Source organism: Carassius carassius, chromosome 21, assembly GCF_963082965.1.
Source record: "Carassius carassius chromosome 21, fCarCar2.1, whole genome shotgun sequence".
Taxonomy (NCBI): domain Eukaryota; kingdom Metazoa; phylum Chordata; class Actinopteri; order Cypriniformes; family Cyprinidae; genus Carassius; species Carassius carassius.
The window spans coordinates 27,780,454-27,808,123 of record NC_081775.1 but is presented as its reverse complement, the minus strand read 5'-3'; the positions used below and the strand labels follow the sequence as shown (position 1 = coordinate 27,808,123).

Sequence of the window (27,670 nt, the reverse complement as noted above, 5' to 3'; positions counted from 1 at the left end):
CAGGATTTGATAGACGGGCATGTGATGTGTTGACCTACATGAAGCGTTCCCATCAGGGACACTGTGCCACAGTTCTTGCACCGCAGGTGTGAAACTATCCATCTCCAAACAATCACTCGAGTCAAACAATACACGTTATATAACTGGCCTAATGGTCATAAGGTTCTCACAGTCAGTGGGATCATGATAACCCAGGGCAGGACAGTTTCATACTGGAGGCTGTTGATTTGACGTAATAGATATGAATGTGTATTAAATAATTGTGGAGACCATGTTGACTTATGACATTTAGTCAAAGGTTCTTTCTTCTGAAATTTAGCTTTACATGGTCATTTTATGCCCACTCTTTTTTTCTTTTTTGAGTGATCTATCCTTTTAAGGCTGCACTAATGCTGTGTTTCCTTTAAAGAGAAGCAAAGCAATATCAAAACTGCTCCTTATAATGTGAGACTTGGTATGTTTTAGTTCTGCTTTCAGAATTATGTTTATCGCACTTAATTTGGAATCGACGCAAGCAGACTTAACTTGGATCGAATGCTTTTTTATTTATATAAAAAGATCCTATTTTCCCTGATTTGTCTATTTACTTGTTATTCTTTAATGATGTATGCTGATGAATTTAAGATTGTTCTCATCACATAATCAGTCCTGTCAACAAGGCAGCAGCAAAACAGATCACTGCTATCAGATTTTGCCCTTATTTTCCTGGTCAACCTCATTGTTTTGTTGCTTTTTTGGTTCTCACATTATGAAAAGATGGGTCAGGAGAGCAGTGTTTAATTCCCATGATTATCTCTATTATAATCCTGTTATAAACAACCTGACATTATTTACTGCTAAACAGTTTGGACTTGGTCATTTTTAAAAATGGTTCGAAAGAAGTCTTACCAACACTTATAAGTGCTTACCAAGACTGCATTTATCTGATCAAAATACAGTAAAAACAGTAATATTATTACAATTTAAAACAGCTGTTTTATCTTTCAATATATTTTAAAATGTAGTTTATTCCTGTAATCAAAGCTGAATTTTCAGCATCATTCCTCCAGTCTTCAGTGTCACATGATCCTTCAGAAATCATTATAATATGCTGATTTAATGCTCAAGGATCATTTGTCATTATTATTCATGTTCATGTTCTTCATAATTTGGTGGAAATCATGAAACATCCTTTTTATGGATTCTTTGATGAATAGAATGTCAAAGAACTGCATTTATTTGAAATATAAATCTTTTGTAACATTATTCATTTCTTTGTCACTTTTACAGATTTAATGCATAAAAAACCTAATGACCCCAGACTTTTGAATGTAGAAATAGTTTAGTTTAGTGGTAATCTGCTCGATGTAGAAAGCTTCACTAATAAGAGAATAACATGATTTCTGCATGTCACCTTCAACCCTGTATGACTCTGGATTTTGTAATAATTCAGTTTCTTTTGTTCAACACAGCCCAACCTGACATTCATAGTTCATAGTTTGCATTAAGGAGGCTCATGGCGCTCGCGTGCAAATGCTTATGCAATGTTTGCAAATTGGTTTTGCAAATGATTTTCCAAAGTATTTTATCTCACAGGTTTATATCCTGGGAACTATTCAATGGTAATTTGTGGTGGTGGTGTAGTTGAAAGCCAGTTGAAAGTTTGGACAAACCTTCCTGTTCTTTATTAGTACTGTATTCCATCCATCTTATATTTCATCCACAGGACATTCTTGAAAAACGTTGTGAGCTGCATCCCGGGAAGCTTTTAAACAGTATTGAAGGATTGTGCATACAGTGCTGCACATGTATAGACTGCTTTTTTCAGTATCCACCCTAAAGTTTGTTTTACATTTATGCATTTATATCAAAAGCGACTTTGAAAAAGAAATGCACGTGCATATAATTTATATTTGTCTACAAAACTACATTCAAGCAGAAGGCTTTAGATTATTTAAAATCACGAGAAACAGATTATGTCCAAGCATTCAACAGGTACAAATCAACCCAATTGTTGTGAATTAAGGAGTATAAGTGGAAATAATGAGTGTCCGCTGGCTCCTTTGTTTTGACAGAGTTTCTGATCAGACCCATCACATTTCACTGGATCATGGGAATGAGTACTAATATGGACACATACTTACACAAACACCTGTGTCTTCTGCTTGATAGTGAGAATTCAGCCCCTGCGGTTTCAGTTTTGCTATTACAAAGAAAAACTTTCAAGAGGTTTCGTGGTTTCACACATTAGCTGTTTGATTGGCTGAAACGAATTGAATCCACCAATCTACAATGTTCAACAACTTTTGTAATAAACCGCTATAGGCCTAATTTTAAAAACAGTTTTGTTGTGAATCACTAAGTCTGAATCACCACATCCTGGCGAAAACTTTGTAATTGTTGTGCAGGGTTTCGTGTTGGGAATGCTCTTCCCCTTTATGATCCGTGGGAAATGGTGTCATGTGTTAGATCCCTGCCCTTGCTCCCAGCATTCGCTCTCCTTTCCAGTGCTGCTCTGCTGGTTATCCAGAGCACCGCCCCTCTTTCCAGAACTCAACCTGGTCTTTATTGAACGGGGAAGCAGTTGACACCATTACCAACACACACACTGGCTGTTTACTCTCAGGAGTGGGGTGACCTGACCCGGCCATCTAAACAAACATTAATTAGGCTCTTCAAAACAGTTTAACCATTGTAGTTTACAGACTTTGGCCATCAATAGCTCAGCTTCGCAGGTCAGCGGGTTAAAAGGTGCAGGTTTTTGTACTGTAACAAGAGTCCGTTAAAATGCCTTATTTTTTTCAGTCGTCCGTTGAAGATCATGGTTACAGTGGATCGTAATCCTACACTGAAGGAAGTTGAATGTTTGTTCGGGAAACAGTGCACTTGTTTGTTTTTGACTTGGAATTGCACATTTCTTCTGAAGTGCATTTTATCAAAGACTCCCTCTTTCCAGGCAAATTTCGATATAGTGGGATAAAAGCGCCCAAGTATGTGGGCAGACCTCTTCACCTGGTCTGTAACAGTCTGGCTGTGATGGGAAGTTTGCTAGAGGTTTTGTATTTGAATAAATATTCAAAAAGCATAGTTAAAATCTGATTGGATGAGCCACGTTCAAAGTTCAAACAAAAATAGCTGATATGAGTGCACTTTTAACATCATTTGAATTTCGTGCTAATACAGTCTTATCTACAGTTATGCTAATCAGCTTGATTACTTTACTGAATAATTGTCTATGCTGTAGAAAATCATTTGCAAATGTTATATTTACAATCCTTGTTATAGTTAACTAAAACTATTAAATGAAAAATGTAATAGTTTTTAAATAGGCAAATGAAATTAAGCTGAAATGAAATATAAATATTACAACCCGAATTCCGGAAAAGTTGGGACGTTTTTTAAATTTTAATAAAATGAAAACTAAAGGAATTTCAAATCACATGAGCCAATATTTTATTCACAATAGAACATATATAACGTAGCAAATGTTTAAACTGAGAAATTTTACACTTTTATCCACTTAATTAGCTCATTTAAAATTTAATGCCTGCTACAGGTCTCAAAAAAGTTGGCACGGGGGCAACAAATGGCTAAAAAAGCAAGCAGTTTTGAAAAGATTCAGCTGGGAGAACATCTAGTGATTAATTAAGTTAATTGATATCAGGTCTGTAACATGATTAGCTATAAAAGCTTTGTCTTAGAGAAGCAGAGTCTCTCAGAAGTAAAGATGGGCAGAGGCTCTCCAATCTGTGAAAGACTGCGTAAAAAAATTGTGGAAAACTTTAAAAACAATGTTCCTCAACGTCAAATTGCAAAGGCTTTGCAAATCTCATCATCTACAGTGCATAACATCATCAAAAGATTCAGAGAAACTGGAGAAATCTCTGTGCGTAAGGGACAAGGCCGGAGACCTTCATTGGATGCCCGTGGTCTTCGGGCTCTCAGACGACACTGCATCACTCATCGGCATGATTGTGTCAATGACATTACTAAATGGGCCCAGGAATACTTTCAGAAACCACTGTCGGTAAACACAATCCGCCGTGCCATCAGCAGATGCCAACTAAAGCTCTATCATGCAAAAAGGAACCCATATGTGAACATGGTCCAGAAGCGCCGTCGTGTCCTGTGGGCCAAGGCTCATTTAAAATGGACTATTTCAAAGTGGAATAGTGTTTTATGGTCAGACGAGTCCAAATTTGACATTCTTGTTGGAAGTCAACGTCTTGTTGGACGCCGTGTCCTCCGGGCTAAAGAGGAGGGAGACCTTCCAGCATGTTATCAGCGTTCAGTTCAAAAGCCAGCATCTCTGATGGTATGGGGGTGCATAAGTGCATACGGTATGGGTAGCTTGCATGTTTTGGAAGGCTCTGTGAATGCTGAAAGGTATATAAAGGTTTTAGAGCAACATATGCTTCCCTCCAAACAACGTCTATTTCAGGGAAGGCCTTGTTTATTTCAGCAGGACAATGCAAAACCACATACTGCAGCTATAACAACAGCATGGCTTCGTCGTAGAAGAGTCCGGGTGCTAACCTGGCCTGCCTGCAGTCCAGATCTTTCACCTATAGAGAACATTTGGCGCATCATTAAACGAAAAATACGTCAAAGACGACCACGAACTCTTCAGCAGCTGGAAATCTATATAAGGCAAGAATGGGACCAAATTCCAACAGCAAAACTCCAGCAACTCATAGCCTCAATGCCCAGACGTCTTCAAACTGTTTTGAAAAGAAAAGGAGATGCTACACCATGGTAAACATGCCCCGTCCCAACTATTTTGAGACCTGTAGCAGAAATCAAAATTGAAATGAGCTCATTTTGTGCATACAATTGTAAAAAATTGTAAACTTTCTCAGTTTAAACATTTGCTATGTTATCTATGTTCTATTGTGAATAAAATATTGGCTCATGTGATTTGAAAGTCTTTTAGTTTTCATTTTATTAAAATTTAAAAAACGTCCCAACTTTTCCGGAATTCGGGTTGTAGATGAAAAAAAAGTAGTTATTTCAAGTTATTTAGTTCATATTCCAGTTATTTTAAGTAAACTAAAATTAATAAAACTACCTACTACAAAAGTAAATTTAAATGAAAACAAATAATATATCAAATAAAAGCCTATTCAAAATATGAATAAATACTATATCAACAGTATATACATACTAAAATAGCATTGTTGGAGGTGGTTGGTGATCTCTACATATGGTTCAGGTGCTTGGTCAGTTTGTTTATTTTTTTCAAATCGCTAATCATAAATATCAGCAATGGTGAAAGAGACGTTTGCCTTTGCAGATTGTTTATTGAACATAATTGAACATAATTTATTATGTAGTGGTGTTTGGTAAAAGTCTAGCTGTAATGCACAGCCTGCAGTTGCTTCTTGCTTTGTTTTTTTAATGCTCTCCAATAACTTTTGTATGGGATATTGCAACAAAACCCTTTTATATTCGTCATCTAGGCTTTTTTTGTCCACTCCATTTCCCCAGAATTGAGTTTATATATGTGTACTTCCTTTTGTCAAGTCAGTTGTTTTTTTTCACTTTCCCCTTAAGCAAGGTGCTATTTCAGGAACAAGCGTTATTTTCTCTGATCTGTCTGAGACGCCCCGGCAGACGCAGGGCTAAGAACAGCCTTACCTGAAGCAACACTAACCTCTACCTCACATGTCTGAATCTGTATATAAAAATCCCCGTCATATGCAAAGCGCATTCCAATGTAAGCCCTGTTTATTTTCCCCTGCACGCACAGCAGGATTTCTTCCAGATACCTGCTTCTGTAGTAAACAAAGCTGTCTGTGCCCTGCCATGAACCTCTGACAGACAGCTCGGCTGCATTCCTCTCATTTTGCAGTTCGTCATCTTGTTGTGATTGTAGAGCAGATGCCACAAATGCCATAACATGATTTGACGGAGCGAGTAACGCAAAGGTGTGGCTGAAATTCCTTTATGCCAGATTCATCGGTGGCGTCTACCCACCTTACCCTTCGGTATAGGATCGTTCACCCCAAAATGACTTTCATTGTATGCATAGGAAACACACATCATCTATTGTACACTGTGCACTTATGTGATGCATTGTGTACCCAACCATCTAGTTTATGAATTTTATAAGGGTATGTCCACCAGCATCAGAGTCTGATACTCTTTCCTCTTTTATGTAAAGAAAACTGCTACAGTTGAGTTCATGAAATGTGAAAAATACCACACTTTTTTTTTTTTTTTTGTTAATTAAGCACATCATCCGGATTTTAGAAGTTCACTTTTAATTTGATCATACTATTTATACTACAAAAAGGTTTGAAATGATGTTAATGGTGATATTTTAATTTATAGGTGAATTAGGACCTTAAACTCCACTATTGAATGTCATTTTCTTATAAAACTTGAAGTAATCAATTTTAAGCTTACATAAATCTTCAAATCAGTCACAAGAAGGTCAACGCACTGGATATTTGTGAACATGAAATGTGAAAAGCATAGGTCAGCGTTCATCTATCTGGTCCAGCTTAGTATTCGACTTCCAGGCATCATGTACTGTGGCTTTGTGGCAAACATGGAGCAAAGTTTGAAGTCATGTTGGAATCAAGGGTTGATCGACATTGATCAACCCCTTCTAGGACAGGAAAGTACAGGTTTCAACATAAGCACTGCTCACGTAATGTCTTTTTATAGTGCTTGGTTTCTGTGAGACGGGAAATGGTCTAGAACTTGAGGATGTTGACTAGTTTGATCCAGCGTAAACCAACATGTCTGACAATGAGCTGTAGAGCAATGGTCAAGGAGCACATTTTGATTGATCTATCGCAAATGTTGTTTATAATGTCCATTTAACCGAAAACGGTTTTGAAACTCAGTTGTAAAATGGTTTCAATCACTTGACTTGCAGACGGTGGTTGTGATAAGACTGTCTGCACCCTTTAACTTAGTTTTCTAGTGAACTTTTACACATCTGGATGGCAGATGCTCAGCAAGTATCTCCAACTTTTACCTAGACACCACCAAGAGCTGCATCTTCTCTTGCCAATGTACAGAAAACATTGTCATCACCATCTCTTGGTGTCATTTCTTACAAAACCAAGCTGTTGATGGAATCGTGTAGACACACAATTCAAGTCTGGAGATTATGCTGGATTTTCAGTGGTTCTCAATGACCTTCATGGAGTGTGCCAATTGTAATACAGTCTCATGAGCATGAATGAGTGTATTTGAATGTCAGTGTGTTTCTGGAGCAGTATTAAGCTCTGTGTTACGCAACACCCTCATGATCACCAGCTGACTTTTCTGGCTCTAATGTAACTCAGTTAAGTCCGCACATAAGCCATTATTCAGTATCTAACTGTACTTCCTTAGCTATGGAAAGCACAGGGTGTACTTTAAAAATATGTATGTGATCTGATGCCCCAATGCTCTTGAGAATCAATATGCATTGATCTATTCGGTCATAATCTCAAATTCATAGCATATTGAGGCTCATGATAAGTGAACAGAACACACGGTAGTCAATAAGGCCACTGAGTGGAGATAACTTTGGGCCTTCTGTAACTGGTGCCTGTTTTTAGAGTACTGCATCGATTCATTTGTTTGAAGAGCATGTTTACTGATTGTTTGTGTAAAGGTGGACGTGGCCTGTCAGATGATCTTGTGAGCATTTGGAGTCAAGGAGCATACGAGAGTGCAGGTCAGAGCGGTGACCTCAGCTCTTTCTGGATGAACTCTGCAACTCATTTTCCACACTGTCATATTTGGACACAGGGCATCAAGGTTTAACCAGTTTTATCCCAGACATGGAAAATATCCAAATGATGTGTCATTTACATTTAGCTGATGCTTTTATCCAAAGCGACTTACAATTGCTATATATGTCAGAGGTTGCACGCCCCTGGAGCAACTAGTGGTTAAGTGTCTTGCTCAGGGACACATTGGTGTGTCACCCTGGATTCGAACCCGGGTCTCTCACACCAAAGGCATGTGTCTTATCCATTAGTATCCCTTTGAAATGTGTGTACTGAATTAACATATTTCTGTAGTCAAAATGTTTATGTATCTTAGCCCAGCTATTTTAAACTGTTTGATCACATTCAAGGGTTACTATTATGCATAAAAACCCTTATACAACTTTGATAGGAATACTGAGATAAAATACTTTTTTTTTCCAAAATGTTTGCTTTTTTTTTCTAAAATATATCATAAGATTTTTATAGTAGTGCTACCAGTATTACAACATCAATATTTTAAATTTATTGTAACTTTTGAACTTTTGAGCAATATTTTGTCATTGCAACATTTTAGTGTAATTTTCACTAACAACTGCAATTGGATTTATATTGTATACCTAAGTTCACTGTTATGCCACCGGTCACTGTTGTGACCATCAACATGTTTACTCATTCTTTGACCACACTCAACAAAACTAAATATATGTGAACTCATAAACTAATACCAGACACCTTAAAGATAATGTGTACAAAAAATCTATAGGTTAAAATACTTTACTAGCCTTTAGTTTTTGAGCTATTATGCAGCCATCATCTTGTCTGGGGGGCAGCTGTGGCCTAATGGTTAGAGAGCCGGACTAGTTACCAGAAGGTCGCTGGTTCGAGTCTCAGTGCTGGCAGCAGTTATAGGTGAGAGGGAGTTAATGAACAGCGCTCTCTTCCACCCTCAATACCCTTGGCTGACATACCCCTTGAGCAAGGCACTGAACCCCCAGTTGCTCCCCGGGCGCTGGATCCATAGCTGCCCACTGCTCTGGGTGTGTGTTCACTTTTCACTGCTGTATGTGTGCACTTGGATGGGTTAAATGCCGAGCACCAACTCCGAGTATAGGTAACTATACTTGGCAAATGTCACGACTTTCACTTGTCAAGGTGCAAACAGGAAATAAACTGCTCTGGTCATGTGACAATTTGGACTAATCACGTGAAACTGCACATATGTGATTGAGACCCTTTATTTTTTCCATATTTGCAGGAAGTGCACTAAAACATCAGTCGGTAAGGATTTTAGAGCTTAATAAATGGAAACCTTTTTTACAGTCACTATTGTGGGATTAAGTTGGTTAATGAAGTTACAATAGTAAAAATATCAGTCAAGTCAAGTAAAAAAAATATCTGTTTGCGTCATGAATCAATTGTGAAATAGCTACAGGAATAGGTCACCCAAAAATTACAATTCTGTCATATTTATTTGAGATCATGTTAAATTTGTGTGGCTTCTGTTACATATAAGGTGAATTTTGAGCAATTCTCATGAATATGAATCACTGCTGGGCTTTCAGGCTTTAAAATGGCAAAAAAAATTACTCAAGTCTCGTATAAGCTTTTCTTTTGATTTGTACAGCATATTCCAGCACTTCTAAGATCTTCTAAATCTTTGTGTAAGGAGTAGTCTTAAATTTAAGCCATTATTTACTGATGCTGATTATTGCCTCTTTTGGGCTTTTAACCATTTTGATTAGATCATTGAGTAAATCTGATTTGTGAACTGGATCAAGTAATTCAATTAAAAGATCCGACTGAAGTGAATGATCCATTTATAAATTAGACATGACACTAGGGTTGAATGTACATGAATGATGAATTAAATTATCAGTCTGTTTCTCACACAAAAAAATCAACTTAAAATATGTAAGTATATATATACATAGAGAGAGAGAGAGAGAGAGGAGGACTAAAATAATGACAAAATATATATATTTTTATCTTTTGTCACTATTTATATCTTTTATTATGGTGGCTTTTTATTAAAGCTTTCCTTTAACTATGTTAAAATTGCATGCGTTTATCATGCGCATCTCGACAGTAAAGCCGGTTCTGTGATTAGTAGTAAATCTCCAACACGTGCTTTCAGATAGAGCGGTATTTACTACACATAGCCGTAGTTCACTGACGAACTACTCAAACAGCTTTGCACAGTAAAAATAGCAATCCAAACATTTGAGATCACAAAAAAGCTTATTTTTCTATTCCTTAAAAAAAAAAATAATATATTTAGATTATACATTTGCATTGCAAATATTTAGGTTACACAATTTGATTGAAAATTAAAAAAATAATATTTTGCTTCAGAATTTGCCTTCATGACAGCAGCACTTGAGGTGACATGAACAAAACCTGATAATCATGTTCTCCAGCATGATTGGGATTTGCTGATGTTTAGCCATAGAAATGTAAAAGTTTATAATCTTGAGAATTTCTTCTTCATTTGTTTTTTTTAATCCTTCCTATATTTTGAATGTGGTCTTATATTTTCAGCCTTATCAGTTTGGTATACAGTCATGGCCATAAGTTTTGTGTTTTGCAAAGTTTGCTGCCTAAACTGTTGTGGTGTTCATTCACATTGTTTCTAGAGTATATTGTGTAGGGTGATCAGATGCATTTTAAATTATTGCTAAAAGCTTCATTGGCCAAAAAATTAACTTTTCACAAAAAAAAAAAAAAAAAACATTTTTTATCTTGACAGAATGACCAGCTTACATTAATTGACTAATAATTTCAGTAGCACATGTGAAAAGTGTAAATGAGTACAAGTCAGGTGAAATCACTATCATTCTAATTAGATTGTAAGAGCAGACTGATTGCTATAAAAGGAGGGTAGAAGCGCTTCCAGTCATTGTGTTCTTGTTAGCAATGGTTACCTCCAAAGAAAGACATGCAGCCATCATCGCTTTGCATCAAAATGGCCTCACATGCAAGGAAATTGCTTCAAAGAATATTGCACCTAAAAGAACCATTTACCGGATTATCAAGAACTTCAAGGAGAAAGGATGTCCCATAGTGTCCAGCAAGTGCCAGGACCATCTCCTCCTGAGGAGTCAGCTAGGGAATCATTTCTCTAGCCGTGGTGAGCTTGCTCAGGAAGGACAGCAGGTTGGTGTGAGAGCATCTGCACGCACAGTGAGGCCAGGACTTTTGGACAACGGCCTATGTCAAGAAGGACAACAAAGAAGCCACTTCTCTCCAAAAAAGGACAGACTGAAATTCTGCAGGAAGTCCAAGGAATGGACAGCAGAAGACTGGTGCAAAGTTATTTTCTCTGTTGAAGCTCCCTTCTGTCTGTTTGGGACATCTGGAAAATCTGTTGTTCAGAGAAGAAAAGGTGAATGCTACCATGAGTCAGTCCTGTGTTGTGCCAACAGTAAAGCATCCTGAGACCTGTGTGGGGTTGCTTTTGAAATAAGGAAGTGGGCCCACCATAATTTTGCCCAAAAACACTGCCAGGAATAAAGAATGGTATCAAAACGTCCAGCAAGAGCAACTTCTTCCAAAGATCCATGAGCAATTTGGTGATGATCCGTTAATTTTCCAGCATGATGGAGCACCATGTCACAATGCAAGAGTGATAAAGAAGTAGGGGTGTACCTGACTAAGGATTTTCATAGTCGAATCAGAATTTTCTTATCTTGCTGATATTCAACTAATAGTCTATTCATATGTTTGGGGGCGGGGCAAAATACATGGAGTCAAGTCAGACATTCGACAGCCATACTTACTGATATTAACACACAGGGAAAATGTGTAACAAAAATGCCTCACAGATACAAACGGGGTAAATAATGTTTTATGTTTTAATTAAAAGATAATTAACACTAAACATCAGGGAAACCCTAATAATTCAGTTTTCACAATAGTGCTCTCATTATAAAGTTAGCCTATGACAGTAGTTATTAATGTTCTGCATTTCTGTTTTGAGCTGCGCGCGCTGAAGATGACCATTAGAATGAGCATTTGATAGCAAGGTTTTAATCAATGGGATTAAACTCATAACTTCATATAGAATACACTTTGTTTTTAATACAACATAACATTAATATCAAGACTGATAGGCTATCTGCAAAAAGAGCCCGAATGCACATTAACATATCTGCGGGGCTCTGAATGCCAACTCCTTTTGTGGACACATTCTTCATGAAACAGTGTGCAGAAACACAGCAGCTAAGCTCTAAAAATTCACAGCGTTTTATTATAATAATGGTATGGGTGTGACAGTCCAGTCGTAGTTATTAATATTCTGCTTTGTTGTTTGTCCTGCTCGTGCTGTGCGGTAAAGAGATAATCACCGTAGTACTACAATGAAGCGCTTGACTCAAAACCAAATGCATCTTATATCAGGTAAATAAAATATCCACGATATATATGTATATATATATATATATATATATATATATATATATATATATATATACACCGGCTGAAATGTTTTGAAATCACTTGTACTCTACCTGTTCGAAAAAATCCAGTCTCTGCCTGTGTCAGTTTGAGTCTTGGTAAAGTTTTAAATCCCTGCCGCCAAGATGCTCCTCTGTCAGTCACGGATTATGGAAAGTGAGACATAAATCTATAGAGGTGGCTGGATTTATTCACACACTTTAAAATATTTATTTGAAGCTTCTTTCGTTTCAGATTCTTATTCACGGCTTTATCATAATAGGCTGCATATTAACTTATTGGGAGAAAACCGCAAGTTCTATGTGAAATCAGACATTTGAGCGCTCACATATGGTCAGAATGGCATAATCCTAACACCGCGTGAATATTCGACTGTTAGATTGGTAGGTGAATCAGGCTCCTCGAATCAAAGCATCAAATCTTCGACTATTTGGGGTCACCCCTATAAAGAAGCGGCTTGAAGATCTTTATATCTAAATTTTTTAGATAGAGAACCCATAGAGAACCTGTCGTCAGTCCTTAAATGGCGAGTGGACAAGCAGAAGCCGACAAATTATGATCAACTCAGAGAACTAATAAGACAGGAATAGATCGCCATCAGTCAGGATTTGGCCCGGAAGCTAATATCCAGCATGCCAGAGTGCATTGCAGAGGTTATGAAGAACAAAAGTCTAGACTGTAAATAAAGGACTTTTATTTTTTTCCAATTAAAGCCTTTAAAACTTGCTTATCATTGTTTTTCAGTATACCGTAGAAACACGTGGAAAAATAATCTACAAATACTGAAGCAGCAAACTTTGCAGAACAAATTTTTTTGGCCATGACTGTAGGTTCTTGGTGTTTATACTGAACTGTCTTTTCATTTTGGCAGTTTGTGTTTCACTTCATGGTGTCCATACTGTTTACATATGACACATTTCCTGCTGCTGAAGTATGTGAATGAAGTTCCTAAACTTACATAGGGTGTGTAAAGTTCCTGGGAATCTTCAAATTCGATTCTTCTAATTCAGCTCATTGTGATGTCACAGCGGCTCTGCTTTTTGAGGATAAACCTTATCGATGACCGCCAGACCTCAGGGGCAGGTCTAAGCTCTCTCTTTTGTAAGCTGGGCCTGCCTCTTTCTTAGAATCGAGACACTATCTGTGGCCTACATTAGTGGAAGTGAGCTTGTGGTTTGCTCTTGCTTGGTGGACCTCTGCTCTTCTCTTTTCTCATGAATTCTATCAGCGGCATCGCTCTTTCGTGGTAGACCTACCCAGCAAGTTTCTCTATTCCGCTTTTTTTATTCACTGCCGATCTCTTCTCATCAGCGTGTCCACTGGCTGCGAAGAGGTCAACCACTTGCTTTTAGTGTTGGGAAACAACCTTTGCTGAGTGATCGTTGCGGTGGGTTAGTCATGTTTTCACTGCTGTTGAGACACAGTTATGTGAATGTAAACAGTAAGGTTTGTCTGTGTTCTGTTTGTTTGCGTGATCATCAGAATAAATAAATTGTATCCTTATTTCAGAGATCATAAAAATTGATATTTTATTGATATTTCACGATATTTATTAATTGTACCTTTGGTACTAATCATCAATTAATGCAGTCTTTGTTAAAATAATTTGGGGCACTTGTGGCGTAATAGTGAGAGAGTCGGACTTGTAACCTGAAGGTTGCAGGTTCGAGAGTCAGGTCTGGCAGGAATTGTAGGTGGGGGGAGTGAATAACCAGGTGAGACCCTTGAGCAAGGCACCGAATCCCCAACTGTTACCCGTGTGACACAGCAATATGGCTGACCACTGCTCCGGGTGTGTGTGTGTGTGTGCACTTGAATGAGTTAAATGCAGAGCACAAATTCCGATCAATGGTCACCATAGTTGGCCACACGTCACTTTCAGTTTTCTCTTTCAAAATATTTTAGAAAACCTCTCCATTCATGATATTTTGAAAAATAGTGTAAAAATGGGAACTTTTGACTGGTCATTACACCAGAAATCACAGACATACTCTAAAAATCACTCAGAACACCTTAGTAAATTCTTGGAAGTGGGAAACCTTTTATATTGTCTGAATAAGTATTTATTCAGATGTGCAAACCACCGCCAGTGATGCTTGGGCATTGCTATGTGGTTAATTTTTGTCCCAGATCAAAAGAGCCTTAGAAACGTAAGTTTGATCACATCTCAATGTGCCATGTGACCTTTATTCATGTCCATAGCATGGTTCAGGATTAAAAATTGACACCATTAACTCACCCTCATGTTAGTCCCAACCTGTAGAAGATATCTTGAAAAGTGTTTTTTGTCAAAAAACGAAAAACAAGTCAGCATGGTCCACATGTGTTTGGACCCCAACAGTCTTCAAGATTTATTTTGTGTTTCACAGAAGAAAGACAGTCATACAGGTTAGGAGCAACATAAGAGTGAGCAAGTGATGAGAAACATTTTGGGTGGACTACCCCTTTGAAGTTAGCAGGTTTGAAAAACCCTTAACCCAAAGTATAAATGTTGAAGGTGCAATTTAGGTCAACATATACTTAAGGAAATATTTTTCCTTCATTCTCCTAAATGTTTGTACGTGTAAAAATTCCAGCTGAGTGCACAGCCCCACGTGGCAGCACCATCGTAGTAAAGCTGTTTGTTATTCAAATTTGGGGTGAAATCAGGAAAAAAAGAAGGCAGGTGTTTATCATCAGACATGAGTCAGAATAATGCAAAGGAGCAAAGGGAAATCCCTGGCTCTCCCCCGCGGCACCCACTGACAACGGGTCTGATTATCCACTGCACCGTGCTGTAATGAATGGAAAGGGTAAGACAGATGGAAATACCAACATCAGGCCAAATGGGGAACCAAAAGCAGACCGAATCTCCAGCTGCCGTTTTCCTCCTGTGTTTGAACTCAGATCTTCCTACAGTTTCAAATGTCAAGGTCCTGATTTTAACAAATGAACCTGTGTCTAACCAGCCCCCTGAACCTATTTAGAAAAGTACAAAAAAGGTTTTATTGTTCTAAATGCTCAATGCATTTTTACTTGACAAAAAGAATAGAAGTGGCTTCGGAACTAAATCATAGTGTTGTGCCGACAGCATTCACCTTCAAATGAAAAGCTCCAAGCATTCATAAATTGGCAAACTTGGGGAGTGACATCTATAGCTAGCTTATGAAAACAACATGGACCTGCCAGAAAATGCCAAGTATTGTTCATGTTGGGAACAGAACGACAGGTTCTTTCAGATCAAATTAATATCCTAAGAAGTACAGAGCATTCAGTCAGTGCCAATTGCAGAGCATAATAGCAGTAATGAAAAAGTTTTTGCTGTAGGATATTCGACTAGACGTTGAACTAAACCAAAGTTTCTCCACCAACAACATGCTCTTTCTCACACCTTACACTGTTGTATCAGATAACATATAGGCAAGTTAACAGGGCCTCTTCGGGGAACTAAAAAACTGCAAGTGTCTTTAAATAAAGCACCTGTATTGGTGCGTTTGTTTGAACTTTCATGTAAAGATTTTTTTTTTTAGCGAGGCGAGTGCAACTTCCTCAGTCTGTTCAGAAGTGTCACAATAGAAGTGGGGCCGATACTGCGAAAGAGGAAATTGACTAAGAGATTCTCAGAATCTTTGCGGATAGTGGTCATGTGACTAGCCGGAATGAGCTTTGAGGCTAAGGCTAATTTGCATATCGCTTTTGAAAGGAAAAGGTGTCGGCCTCTGAGCGGAGCTCGTGCACCCGTTTGTTTACATTTGCACCATCTTTGGGCCCCTTGTCTTGCTTTGAGTCACTTGCACATAAATGATTATGATAAAGGCCGCCAAAAGTGGCGCTTGCGGAATGAAACATGTAGTCTTGCACGCATGCATGCATCACAGAATTTGCCTGTCAAGCCCCTCAAGATTACTCAGTGGTTACTTGCACAGTTTTATTTTATACGGTGTTAAAAGCTAACTTCATGCAGCTATAATAACTAACATGAACAATATTGTTTTTAAGTTTTGTTTTTATTTTTATGCTCTAAAAGTGAAGACATAAATGTAACAACAATAAAGTTCACTGAAAACTGTGTAGCATGAAATAAATGCAAAAATGACATTATGTACATTGTTACATAACTAAATCACTTTTTATTTTGCACAGACACTACAAGAAATGGAAGAAAGTGCAATAAATGTTATTAACTGTTTTAAAATGAATACATGTAAAGATCATGTTGTGTTTATTTGCAAATAAACCTTGTATCATAATTTTTCTACAGCTGATCAGGTTTACGGAGACCAAGATATGCACGAAGTCGTCCGCAAACATTGCATGGATTACTTGGTATGAGAAGTTCTTTGGGATTCTCAGAGTATACAAAACCTGTTCATGGTTTAATTAAATTCATGCTTTCTGTATGATTTTACTTGCAGATGAAAAATGCAGATTATTTCTCAAACTATGTGACAGAGGACTTCACTACATACATCAACAGAAAGAGGAAGAACAACTGTCATGGAAACCATATTGAGATGCAGGCTATGGCAGAGATGTATAATCGGCCAGTGGAAGTTTATCAGTACGGCACAGGTGAGTCAAATTTGCATTACAGTGTCAATAAAACTGAATTACGTATATTTCACTATATACCACCATGCAGGTAACTTAGTAAATAGCGATGACCGATTTGAAAATTGTTTAATGGATTTATTGGTATTGCAAGGAATTATATTTACATTTAGTAATTTAGCAGATGCTTTTATCCAAAGCGACTTACAAATGAGGACAATGGTTCAATCAAAATCAACATAAGAGCAATGATATGCAAGTGATATAACAACTCTCAGTTAACTTAATGCAGTACACGTAGCAAGTTTTTTTTAAATCATATAATAAATTAAATGAAAATGAAAAAAACAAGATAAAATAGGATAGAAAAAGCTAGTCTCGGAGGCCTTTTTTGCTTTTGTTAACTGTATAATAAAAAAAGAAAAAGAAAACAAATGGATAGAATACAAAAAGATTAGAGAAGCTAGTGTTTGTATCTTTTTTTAAGAAAACAAGCTGTTAGTAAATAAATAGAGTGCAAGTTGAGGGTCAAATAAAGATTGAAGAGATGTGTTCTAGCTGATTCTTGAAGATGGCTTCATCTGAAGGATTTAGCTGCTCGAATTGAGTTGGACAGGTTATTCCACCAGGAGGAAACATTTAATTTAAAAGTCCATGAAAGTGATTTTGTGCCTCTTTGGGATGGCACAATAAAGTGATGTTCACTTGCAGAACACAAGCTTCTAGAGGGCACATTTGCCTAACTGGATGGTGAAAATGTGATGAAACGATGGGTTTCATGGAACCACAAGCTGTTCTGTCTTGGCAAGGTTGAATTGAAGGTTCAGCAAGAAATGTCTGTTAGTCTAGCTGAGATGCAAGCAGCTATTGTCAGATCATCAGGATGGAATGAGAGGTAGAGTTGAGTGTCATCAGCATAGCAGTGATATGAAAAGCCATGTTTCTGAATGACAGAGCCTAGTGATGCCATGTAGACAGAGAAGAGAAGTGGTTCAAGAACAAAGCCCTGAGGAACCCCAGTAGTTAGATGTTGCGACTTGGACACCTCATCTCTCCAAGATACCCTGAAGGACCTATCTAACCGCGTTTCCACCGCTGGAAATATACCCAGGAACTAGGGACTTTGGGCTGATAATCAGTGTGTTTCCACCGCAGGATCTAAATAAAGTTCCGGATAAAAAAAATGTACCTCAGAAAGTCCCTGCTGGAGAGGTAGTACTTTTTCAAAGTTCCGAAACTTTCGACTTGAGCGGTAAACATTCTGATTGGTTGAGTTCACACATCATTGTGATTTCAACCACCATTTATTCAGATAATTTTCAAAATATTACTATTATTGTGTCATGAAATGTAATTTTAAAAGTATTTCAGGCTAGAATGTAGTTGATTAAAACTCAAATCTGTAATTTATTTATAAAGACAGCGCCTATTTAAAAATCTGTTTCACCGATTTTGGAGACGATCAGCTCTTTTTTACCGACGAGAGTAGTCTCAACTCGGCTAGTCCTTCTGACATTTGCTGCTGGTTCTGATGTCTCTTTAGTGGTTAAACATAAAATATAATTTGTTATAAATAAAATATAATCTTTGATCTGTATTCAATTTATCTATATGTTAAAATGAAAATAAAAGAGGCAATTGATCAAATATTTAGTTTCGTTGTAATGGCTGTATATATACACATTTCCCTGAAGTAAGTACATTTCTGCGGCTATTATTATGTTTAAATGAAAACAAAAGGAGAGAGTGGTATTTGATATCCTATTTAGTTTTATTGTAAATATAGGAAAATAACAGTAGCCAAGGCGAGCTTACTGATGTTATCAAGTATGCTGCTGTTTGCAGAATTACCATCACATGTCACCAGACTATTTGCCTAATCTTCAAGGTACTTTAGACCACGGTGGAAACGCAGAAAGCAACAGGTCTGGGAGGAAAATAGTTTCTGGGGAAAAAAGTTACTGGTACAATTGATCCGGATAATCTCGGTGGAAACGCGGCATCTGATAGGTAAGACTCAAACCACTGGAGTGCGGTTCCTGAGATAATAGGAGCCCATTGCTAATAGGGTTGACAGGAGGGATCTGGTGGTTAACCGTGTCAAATGCAGCGGACAGATCCAGCAAGATAAGTGTTGAAGATTTGGAATCCGCTCTTGCCAGTCTTAGGGCTTCAACAACTGAGAGCAAAGCAGTTTCGGATGAATGTCCACTTCTGAAACCATGGTTGCTGTCAAGGAGGTTGTTCTGTGTGAGAAAGGTAGAGACTTGGTTGAACACAGCTCATTCAAGTATTTTTGCAATGAAAGGAAGAAGGGAAACTGGTCTGTAGTTCTCTAAAAGAGATGGGGAGAAACACCAGTGTGAAGGGATGTGTTAATGATGTGAGTGAGTGGAGGTACAACTGCAGGAGAAATGGCTTGAAGGAGATGAGTTGGAATAGGATCAAACGGACAAGTAGTAGGATGATTAGAAAGGATGAGTTTGGAGACTTCTGTCTCAGAGAGTGAAGAGAAAGATGTGAACGATTGTATGTTTGCTGTTAAGATGTCCTTGACTGATTGTGGTGTGGAAAATTGTGCACTGATGGTTTTAATTTTATTGATGAAGAATGTGGCAAAGTCGTCAGCTGTTAGAGTTGATAATGGAGGGGGAGGAGGAGGACAAAAAAGAGGAAAATGTTTTAAAGATCATGTGTGAGTTAGACGAATTGTTAATTTTGTTATGATAGTATGTCATTTTAGCAGTGGCGACATTAGCAGAGAAGGAAGAGAGGAGTGACTGATACACATTATGGTCAGTAGGATTTTTTGATTTGCGCCACACCCTTTCAGCAGCCCTGAGCTTAGAATGATGCTCACGGAGAACATCGGGCAGCCAGATGGGGTGGTACGTTCTGGCCTAGAAAGACAAGGGACTGACAGTGTCTAAACAAGAAGGAGAAGGTATCAGTAGCACTGTTAGCATCAAGAGATTATAACTGTTTAGGTGGAGGAAGCAGTGGAGCAGTGTTGTGCATGAACAAGGTCCAGTTGGTTGCCTGATTCGTGAGTAGCCATAGATTAACACTCTCTCGAGATCAAAAGAGGCAAGCAAGATGTGGAAGCCTGCTGCCTGAGATTTATGTAGGTGGATGTGTAAGTCTCCAAGCACAACTAGGGGAGTACCATCCACAGGTAAGGTTGAGAGCAGCACATCTAATTCATCCGAAAGTTACCTTGTGGTGCTGGGGGTCAATAAACAACTACAAAATGGATTTTAAATAATAGTAATAGTGACTGAATGTGATTCAAAGGAGCTGTTAATACCCGGATATTAATTTCCAATCATTAGAGATAAGCAGATCTGTACCTGAGTGTGGGGATATGAGAAATTACTTGAGAGTGCTGCAGGAGTAGCAGTGTTCTCTGGTTTGATCCACGTCTCCGATGAGTTGGTCATAAAAACTGAAACAGAAGTAAAGCAAGGTGTAGAAAATAGAATGAGCCAAAGCGATCCATTGCCAGTGTCACTGCATGGTGAAGTCACACGGTAGAGTTGATGGTCTTTACACGTCTCGGTCTTAACACGAGGGCTGCTGTGACCGCTGCCGTGGTATGCTAACCTCTTTTTATATCAATTTGATATAATGGAAATTGAATTAATCTAAAACACTTTATTGTTTATCACAACAAGGTGCTAATCAAGTGCACAACACTGACAATGTATGCGATACAGTACGAGACCAAACGCAACTTCAGCGCGTCTCAACACAGTAAACAAAACAAGCATTTCATAGCAATGACAACAATATTTACATGTCATATGTTTAACAGCCTTTGTGGTGATGCATGATGCTCTTATATTGATGCCCAAGTAAATCTGACTCCTTGTTCTTTGTGTTTCTAAATGTTATTTTGATGGCTTCTTTTAGAACCAATCAACACGTTCCATGGCATCCATCAAAATAATGACGAGCCAATCAGAGTTAGTTACCATCGGAACATTCACTACAACTCTGTAGTGAATCCCAACAAAGCCACAATTGGAGTTGGGCTCGGACTTCCTGCCTTCAAACCAGGGGTGGGTATCTGCAATTTATATATATTTTCTTCTAAAATTAGCATTTTTTTTTATCAGACTTCTATGTGTAGGTTCAGTAATGAATAGGTTCTGTTCATTGTCATTAAAATAACTGAACCTGCACAGAGGAGCATGATAAAAATGCTCATTTAAAAAGAAAATTTCAGACAGCACTTAAAGGCTTTTGCATCTGAACTCTTCATATATAAGTCAAGTATTTTTACTAACTACTTTATTGGGACCACATTACATTGCTTTTAGAAAGTGTACAACTCACTGTATTAAAAATAAGTAATAGACATTTAGTAACATGGTGTGATCCATTAACGAAGAAGTCTTTTTTTTAAGTGTCATTTAGGTGAGAATATCCGGTGATTGTTTGCGACTGTGCTGTAATTTCAATGTGAAATATGCGAATTGCTCTTGCACTTTGGTGTTACTATTGTCTTGTGTGTATTCTTGCACGTATACCTCCATCTGCTTGTGCAAGAACAGCCATTTTTTAACATGTTTAATTTTTAGAAATGCAGTAATGACTGAGCTTAGAATGATTGTTCACAGTCAATCATCAAAGTCACTCAAACAAAGTCATTGTGGGTTTGTGAATTAGGAAGTCCATTGAAAATACTGTCTCGTCAGATTGTTCCTCCCATTGACTCAGGCAGTTCCGTCAGCTGATCCAGAGTCTGAATTTGGCGACAGTTGTCATCAAAGCCACAAAGAGACAACAAAGTGTGACCCGCCTTGTCCCATTTCCCAGACTGCTCTGGGTGGAAGAGGGGGGAAACATTCCACATGTCGGTGGTTTTGGGGGAGCCTTATTAACAGCACACTGTTTTGTTTACGTGCCACATGCCTTGTGATAATTTAATCCGGGCAGATCAAAGACAGATCATGCCTTCCTATCAAAAACAGAGGCGCAGTGTGTGTGTGTTGGAGCTCTCCGACTAATTTGTGGCTAAGAAGGAATGCTGATATGAACATTTCCATTATCACTCTCCTAAAGTATAAATCAATAGCTTTGTAACTTTAACAACATGGAGGCAACATTGTCTAGAAAAGCTATTATAAAATGCATTATATAGTTAGTATATATAGTGTGTTATTTCAGGCATTTCACATGCTTTAAGATCTTGTCCTTCTAGAGTTCCCCCATATCGCGGTAAGTTAGTTTAGTATAACAGTCTGTCCAGGTGGGGAATGATCCAGTACACTGTCCAGACATGGCGAATTGTTCCAGAGCAGAGGACATGTAGCACAGTGAGAACAGCAAGACAAAAAAAAGACATGCATCTAAAAAATCGGTTTACAGATATACTCTGTTCCGTGATTGACTAATCAGAATCAAGTATTCTACAGCGTTGTCATTACGTTCATTAGCCTAAATATGGGTAGTTTACAGTGGCTTTCAAATGCAGTTTGTCCAATCAGAAACCCTCTGTTTTATGAGATGCATTCTGTTTTTCTGAGATACGTTGATGATGATGATGTCCATCATCTACTATTAAGTGTTTATATTTATATATAAAAAAAAGGCTTAAAGCTCAGTATGCACTTATCTTCAGGGCTCTTGAGCAGAAGGCATTCGCACCTGTCACCTGAGGGGCAACACTGTGGCCTTTACCCCTCCTCTGTATCTGTCTCTTATGAAGAAAATGACAGACTGACGGCAATAAGCATAGTATGCATACATACTATTTTTGTCACAACTGGCTTGACGGGAGTTCAGCGCTCGACGTCAGGTTTTTAAAGACACCATGATTTTGAAATAGTTCTTTTTATAGACTGTCTCAAGATGGAGCATGTTTAATTTTTTGCACTGTCTTGCACTTACTCTAGAGTGAACAAAAGATCTATCATCGTTTGTTTAAAGAAATCATTTTAACAATGTGCTTCTGAATTGAATAGTCATTTTTATCTAAGCAAACAAACAAACATAAAAGATTTTAGAAAGATGTTTTTGAAATAGTTTTATAAAGACTGTCTGAAGATGGAGCATTTTAAGTTTTTTGCGTTCTGTCTTGCACTTACTCTAGAGTGAACAAAAAAATCTATCATCGTTTGTTCTGTCATTCATTCATTCATTTTATCTGTCATTCTGTCTATCGTCCTTTTTTAGTTGTTCATTCATTTATTCTTTCTATCTATTGTTCTGTTCTTTTTCATTTATCATCTATCTATCTATCTATCTATCTATCTATCTATCTATCTATCTATCTATCTATCTATCTATCTATCTATCTATCTATCTATCTATCTATCTATCTATCTATCTATCTATCTATCTATCCAGCCATCCAATTTTTCACTGTTTTCAAAGTGTGATGTAAGAGACAAAAAACTATTTGCTTACTCAGAGCTGTGATTGACCAATCAGAATCAAGTATTCTGGAGATGGTCATTAGCCTAAATATAGGGTGTTTACAGCTGCTGTCAAATGCAGCTCCTCCATTCAGAATGCCCTGTTTTATGAGATGCGTTCTGTAATTCTGAGATGACTTTTAGAAAAGGATTTATTGTTCAATTTGCATATAGGGGAAAATGTTTCTCCATTTTCCACAAATCAACTCATCTTCAAGCTGCTGGAGCAGAAAACATTCTCACCTGTCACCCAAGGGCTAAAATGTGGCCTTTAACCTCTCCTCTGAATCTGTCTCTCCGTCTCTGTGCAGTTTGCAGACCAGTCACTCATGAAGAATGCCATTAAAACGTCAGAGGAATCCTGGATTGAGCAACAGATGCTGGAGGACAAGAAGAGGGCCACGGATTGGGAAGCCACCAATGAGGCCATAGAAGAGCAAGTGGCCAGAGAATCGTACTTGCAGTGGCTTCGAGACCAGGAAAAACAGGCACGACAGGTGTGGAACCTGCCCGTTTCATTGCTAATCCAACTAACTACCTAACATCATGTGTCATTCCATCAGAAGCTGTGTTTATATTCTAATCAACAGGATTGTCAGTAGGAGTCAGGTAGTTAGCATGTGACAATTACTTAACAAAACTTTTGGCGTCATAAAATAATCGCTGGTTTAATGCTGATCTCAAAGGAATTATTTCAGAAAGTCACAAGTTAGCTGTGATGAGTGCTTCATCAGTTAAGAAATGCATAGCTAAGACTATTGGCTACGCAAATACCTGTAGCAAATGTGGTTTTCGTTTTCACACTTCTGCCATCTGTGAAGAAGACCATTCTTCACAGAAGCTATAGGCTTTCTTATAAATCACGTCTTGAACTGACTGACAGCAGTGTATCAGAAAGAAAGAAAATGAGTCATTTTATCTAAGCAAACCAGTTTAAGAGATTTTACATAAATGTTTTTGTATAAAAATATTCACTATTTTGAGTGACAAACTTTGAAGATACCAAGTGCCTGTTCACTTATCATTTGTGAATGAACGTGTTTACTTTTGTGACTCCTTCAGCCTCGCAAGGCCAGTGCTACGTGCAGCTCTGCCACGGCTGCGGCCTCCAGTGGTTTGGAAGAATGGAATGCCCGATCCCCACGACAGCGCAGCTCCGCCCCCTCTCCGGAGATCCCTGATCCTTCGCACTCGGACACACCCGCTAAGCCCCCCTCCCCGGCTGGAGCGGCCCTCGCTCTATCCAAGCCCCCATCACCCTGTGCACCAGGTCTGTTTTCAGTCTTCACAATAAGGACAGTGACCATTAAAACTATCAGTTTAACTGTGCGATACATTTCCTCCAGCAAGCCAGTTTATAGGGTAAATGCCACATGATGTTCATGGTTAATTGAACTGATTATAAGGAAACCTGTCAAAAACATGTCTGACTTCAAAATCTGAAGGAATTAAATGAGAAATTATTTTTTGTGCAAAGAAAGCCTATTTGTGCAGTTTAAATTCTGTTAAGTACTCTACCATAAGAAATCTCTTCTGCTCAACGAGGCTGCTTTCTTTGATCAAAAATTCTATAAAAACAGGAATATTGTGAAATATTATTACAATTTAAAATAAACATTTTCTATTTGAATATATTTTCAATACAAATACATGATACAAAGCTGAATTTTCAGCATCATTCAGAAATCATTCTCATATGCTGATTCAATACTCAAGGAACATTTTTTTATTTTTATCAATGTTGAAAACAGTTGTGCTGCTTAATATTTTGTGAAGCGTGATCATTTTTCTAGAATTATTTGATGAATAGAAAGCTCAGCATTTTTTTAAAAATGGAAATCTTTTGTAAGATTAAAAAAAACTTTACTGTCACTTCTGATCATTTTAAGTCGTCGCTGCTGAAAAAAAAATATTTGAATACATTTTTCCAAAAATTCTTAGTGACCCCTAACTTTTGAACGGTAATGTATATAAACATATATTGAATATTAATATAAAAAACTGTATTACAGTAACAGATATGCATTAGCATAGTAGTGGTATAATAAAGAGAATTATCATTGAGTGATTATTAAGTAATTAAAAACTCTCAAAACTAAACTGTCCAGATGCATTACAGTAATGACTATTTGTGTGTACATATACTTCATTTTAATGTCACTATGCAAAAAAAGAGGTTATAAAGTTTTTTAATGCAATTTTTTGTGGTCTTTTTATGAAATTCACCCCGAAAGCACTGCATGAGAAGCAACATAGGTCTTTGTACTTAAGTCCTTCAAAAGAAAGATTTTCTGTGTTCTGTCTCGCCGTTTAGGTCCCAGTAACCAGGCTTGTGTTGGACCAGACAGACCCACCTCATCTTCTCTGGTGTCTCTGTATCCAGCACTGGGCTATCGGGCCATTATGCAAGAGATGTCCCCTACTGCTTTTGGTGAGGAAGTGAAATCACGCTTGCCAATCTGTCCTGCCTGATTCAGTATGAAAGAATCCAGGGCTCAGGAATGCCATGTTAATCACGGCACTCGCTCGCCTTCCTCATGCATCTCACACAACTTGAATCTGTGATGTGATCCATGTGATTCAGTGTGGAGCTGTGTGACTTGTACCCAGCACTCATGCAGAAAGCATCATGTACTGTACAGTCGTTATGTGGAGTTAAATACACTTGATTTCAGCTGAGTATCGGCACACCCCAGCTAGTGTTGACATCAGCATAAAGAACTTAAGAAGGTGCAATTAGGGAGGGAAGGTTTTTGACAGTTTTAACTCTTGTAAAGGATATGCATCAGTCTGAAAAGATGGACACACCTACTCATTCTTTATTATTGCTGTTATGCACATTTAATAATAGTAAAGGCGTTAAAGAATAAAATACTCTGTAAGTTTCTATGTATGTAGCTTACTTGGTTTAGTTTTTCAATATCATCAGCCTTAAAAATTTATAGTTTTTAGATTTATAAAGAAAAATAAATTTTTAGACACTACTGGTCAAAAGTTTCGAGAGTCTCTTCTGCGCACCAATGCTGAATTTATTTATTCAAAAATACATTAAAAAACAGTAACATTGTGAAATATTATTACAGGTTAAAAAACAGTTTTTTTATTTGAATATATTTGAAAAAATATTTTTTTCCAATGATTGCAAAGCTGAACTTTCAGTGTCACATGATCCTTCATAAATCAAAGAAATTAATAATTTTATTCACTAAGGATGTATTAAAATGAACTAATTTATTGATAATGACATTTACTGTGTCACATTAAAAACATTGTAATTATTCCAAACATTTTACATGTGAATACAATTATCTATAAAACTAATTTCAAGCATTTGAGCAGAAGTCTTCAGATAAGAATTTCAGCCATGTGTGTGAAATGTTTTGACTTGTGGTTTATATAATATGCTGTGTTTTTATCTGTGTCAGAAAACCATAATGTGTTTTGGTGCTCTTGTTTTGCAACAGGCCTAACAGACTGGGAAGATGATGAAATATTGGCGTCCGTCTTGGCCGTGTCACAACAGGAATACCTCGACAGCATGAAGAAAAACGCCATGCATAGAGAACCTTCTCCAGACAGCAGTTGATAAAGGAGGGTTGAGGCACATCTGCATCTGAAGCAGGAGGCAGATACATGGGGATCAAACCAGTCACATTCTTTCCATCATCATGCAGTTCACATTGTCCTCCCTTTCCTTCCCCCATCCACCCATCTATCAGTCCATCACTGGCCTCAGCCATCCAGCAGTAATGGCCCATTGTTGTGATACTCAACTAACCACTCCTTTTCTTTCTTACATCATTCACACCATCATTGGACTCCTTTAGGTGCATGTGAAAATAAACATGACTGATATCGATATAAAAAACATGGAGAAATGAAAAATTATTGAAAAAAAGTCATACTTTATCCTCTTAATTAATTGATTAATATAATCTTGTTTTATTTTCTTGTTTGGGATGAAAATGCTCTTTTTTTTCTTGGAATAAAAAAGAACTTTCTGAAGAAATATACTTATTTGTTGTCATCCTTTTCATAGTCTTGATTCATATTTTTTTTAATATTTCACTATTACTCTCAAATGTGGAAAACAGTTTTTTTAAAGAATGAAGTGTGTCTGAATAGTTGGGTATATAGATATGCATGCAAGTTTAATGCAATGCTGCAATCTACCAGTCCAGAGTCTCAAATAATTACTAGGTCATTTAAGTCTGGTGAGAGAGGTATTAATATCTGCTTATAAAGCATTATCATACACCATCGCTTAGCTATTAAAGTTCTGTTTTTCTAGGTATATCATCATGGAGACAAAACCACATTCGATTTTGTAAATAGCTGATGTGGGACTGTCCCACATGCACAGAGCATGCTAAAGCATGAGTCATTATGCGCTTCAAACTAAGATCATCCCTATTTATATGGCAGATGTGCACAATATTTGTGCTAAATGACTTGTTTTTTTTACTTCAGTTTTTTTATTACTAGTAACCCAATAGTGATCAGTATGTTTTTTTCTTTATTTTTTTTTATTTTTTTACTGGTGACTAGCTATTCAAACTACTAGAATTTGTT

At 37.5% G+C, this 27,670-nt stretch overlaps 1 protein-coding gene across 2 annotated transcripts in view; it reads left to right on the top strand.

Annotated features, from left to right (window-relative positions):
• LOC132098042 (OTU domain-containing protein 5-A) overlaps nt 1–27,111 on the top strand; it is a 33,133-nt gene extending 6,022 nt beyond the window's left edge. For both annotated transcript variants that reach the window (XM_059504148.1, XM_059504149.1), the window contains 7 exons: nt 16,387–16,451; nt 16,541–16,697; nt 20,589–20,737; nt 23,410–23,595; nt 24,161–24,368; nt 25,413–25,529; nt 26,563–27,111. In XM_059504148.1, the coding sequence (XP_059360131.1) occupies nt 16,387–16,451; nt 16,541–16,697; nt 20,589–20,737; nt 23,410–23,595; nt 24,161–24,368; nt 25,413–25,529; nt 26,563–26,684 (1,004 nt within the window). In that variant the 3' untranslated portion in view covers nt 26,685–27,111. The remainder of the gene's footprint in view (nt 1–16,386; nt 16,452–16,540; nt 16,698–20,588; nt 20,738–23,409; nt 23,596–24,160; nt 24,369–25,412; nt 25,530–26,562) is intronic.
• Nucleotides 27,112–27,670: the final 559 nt, after the last annotated feature.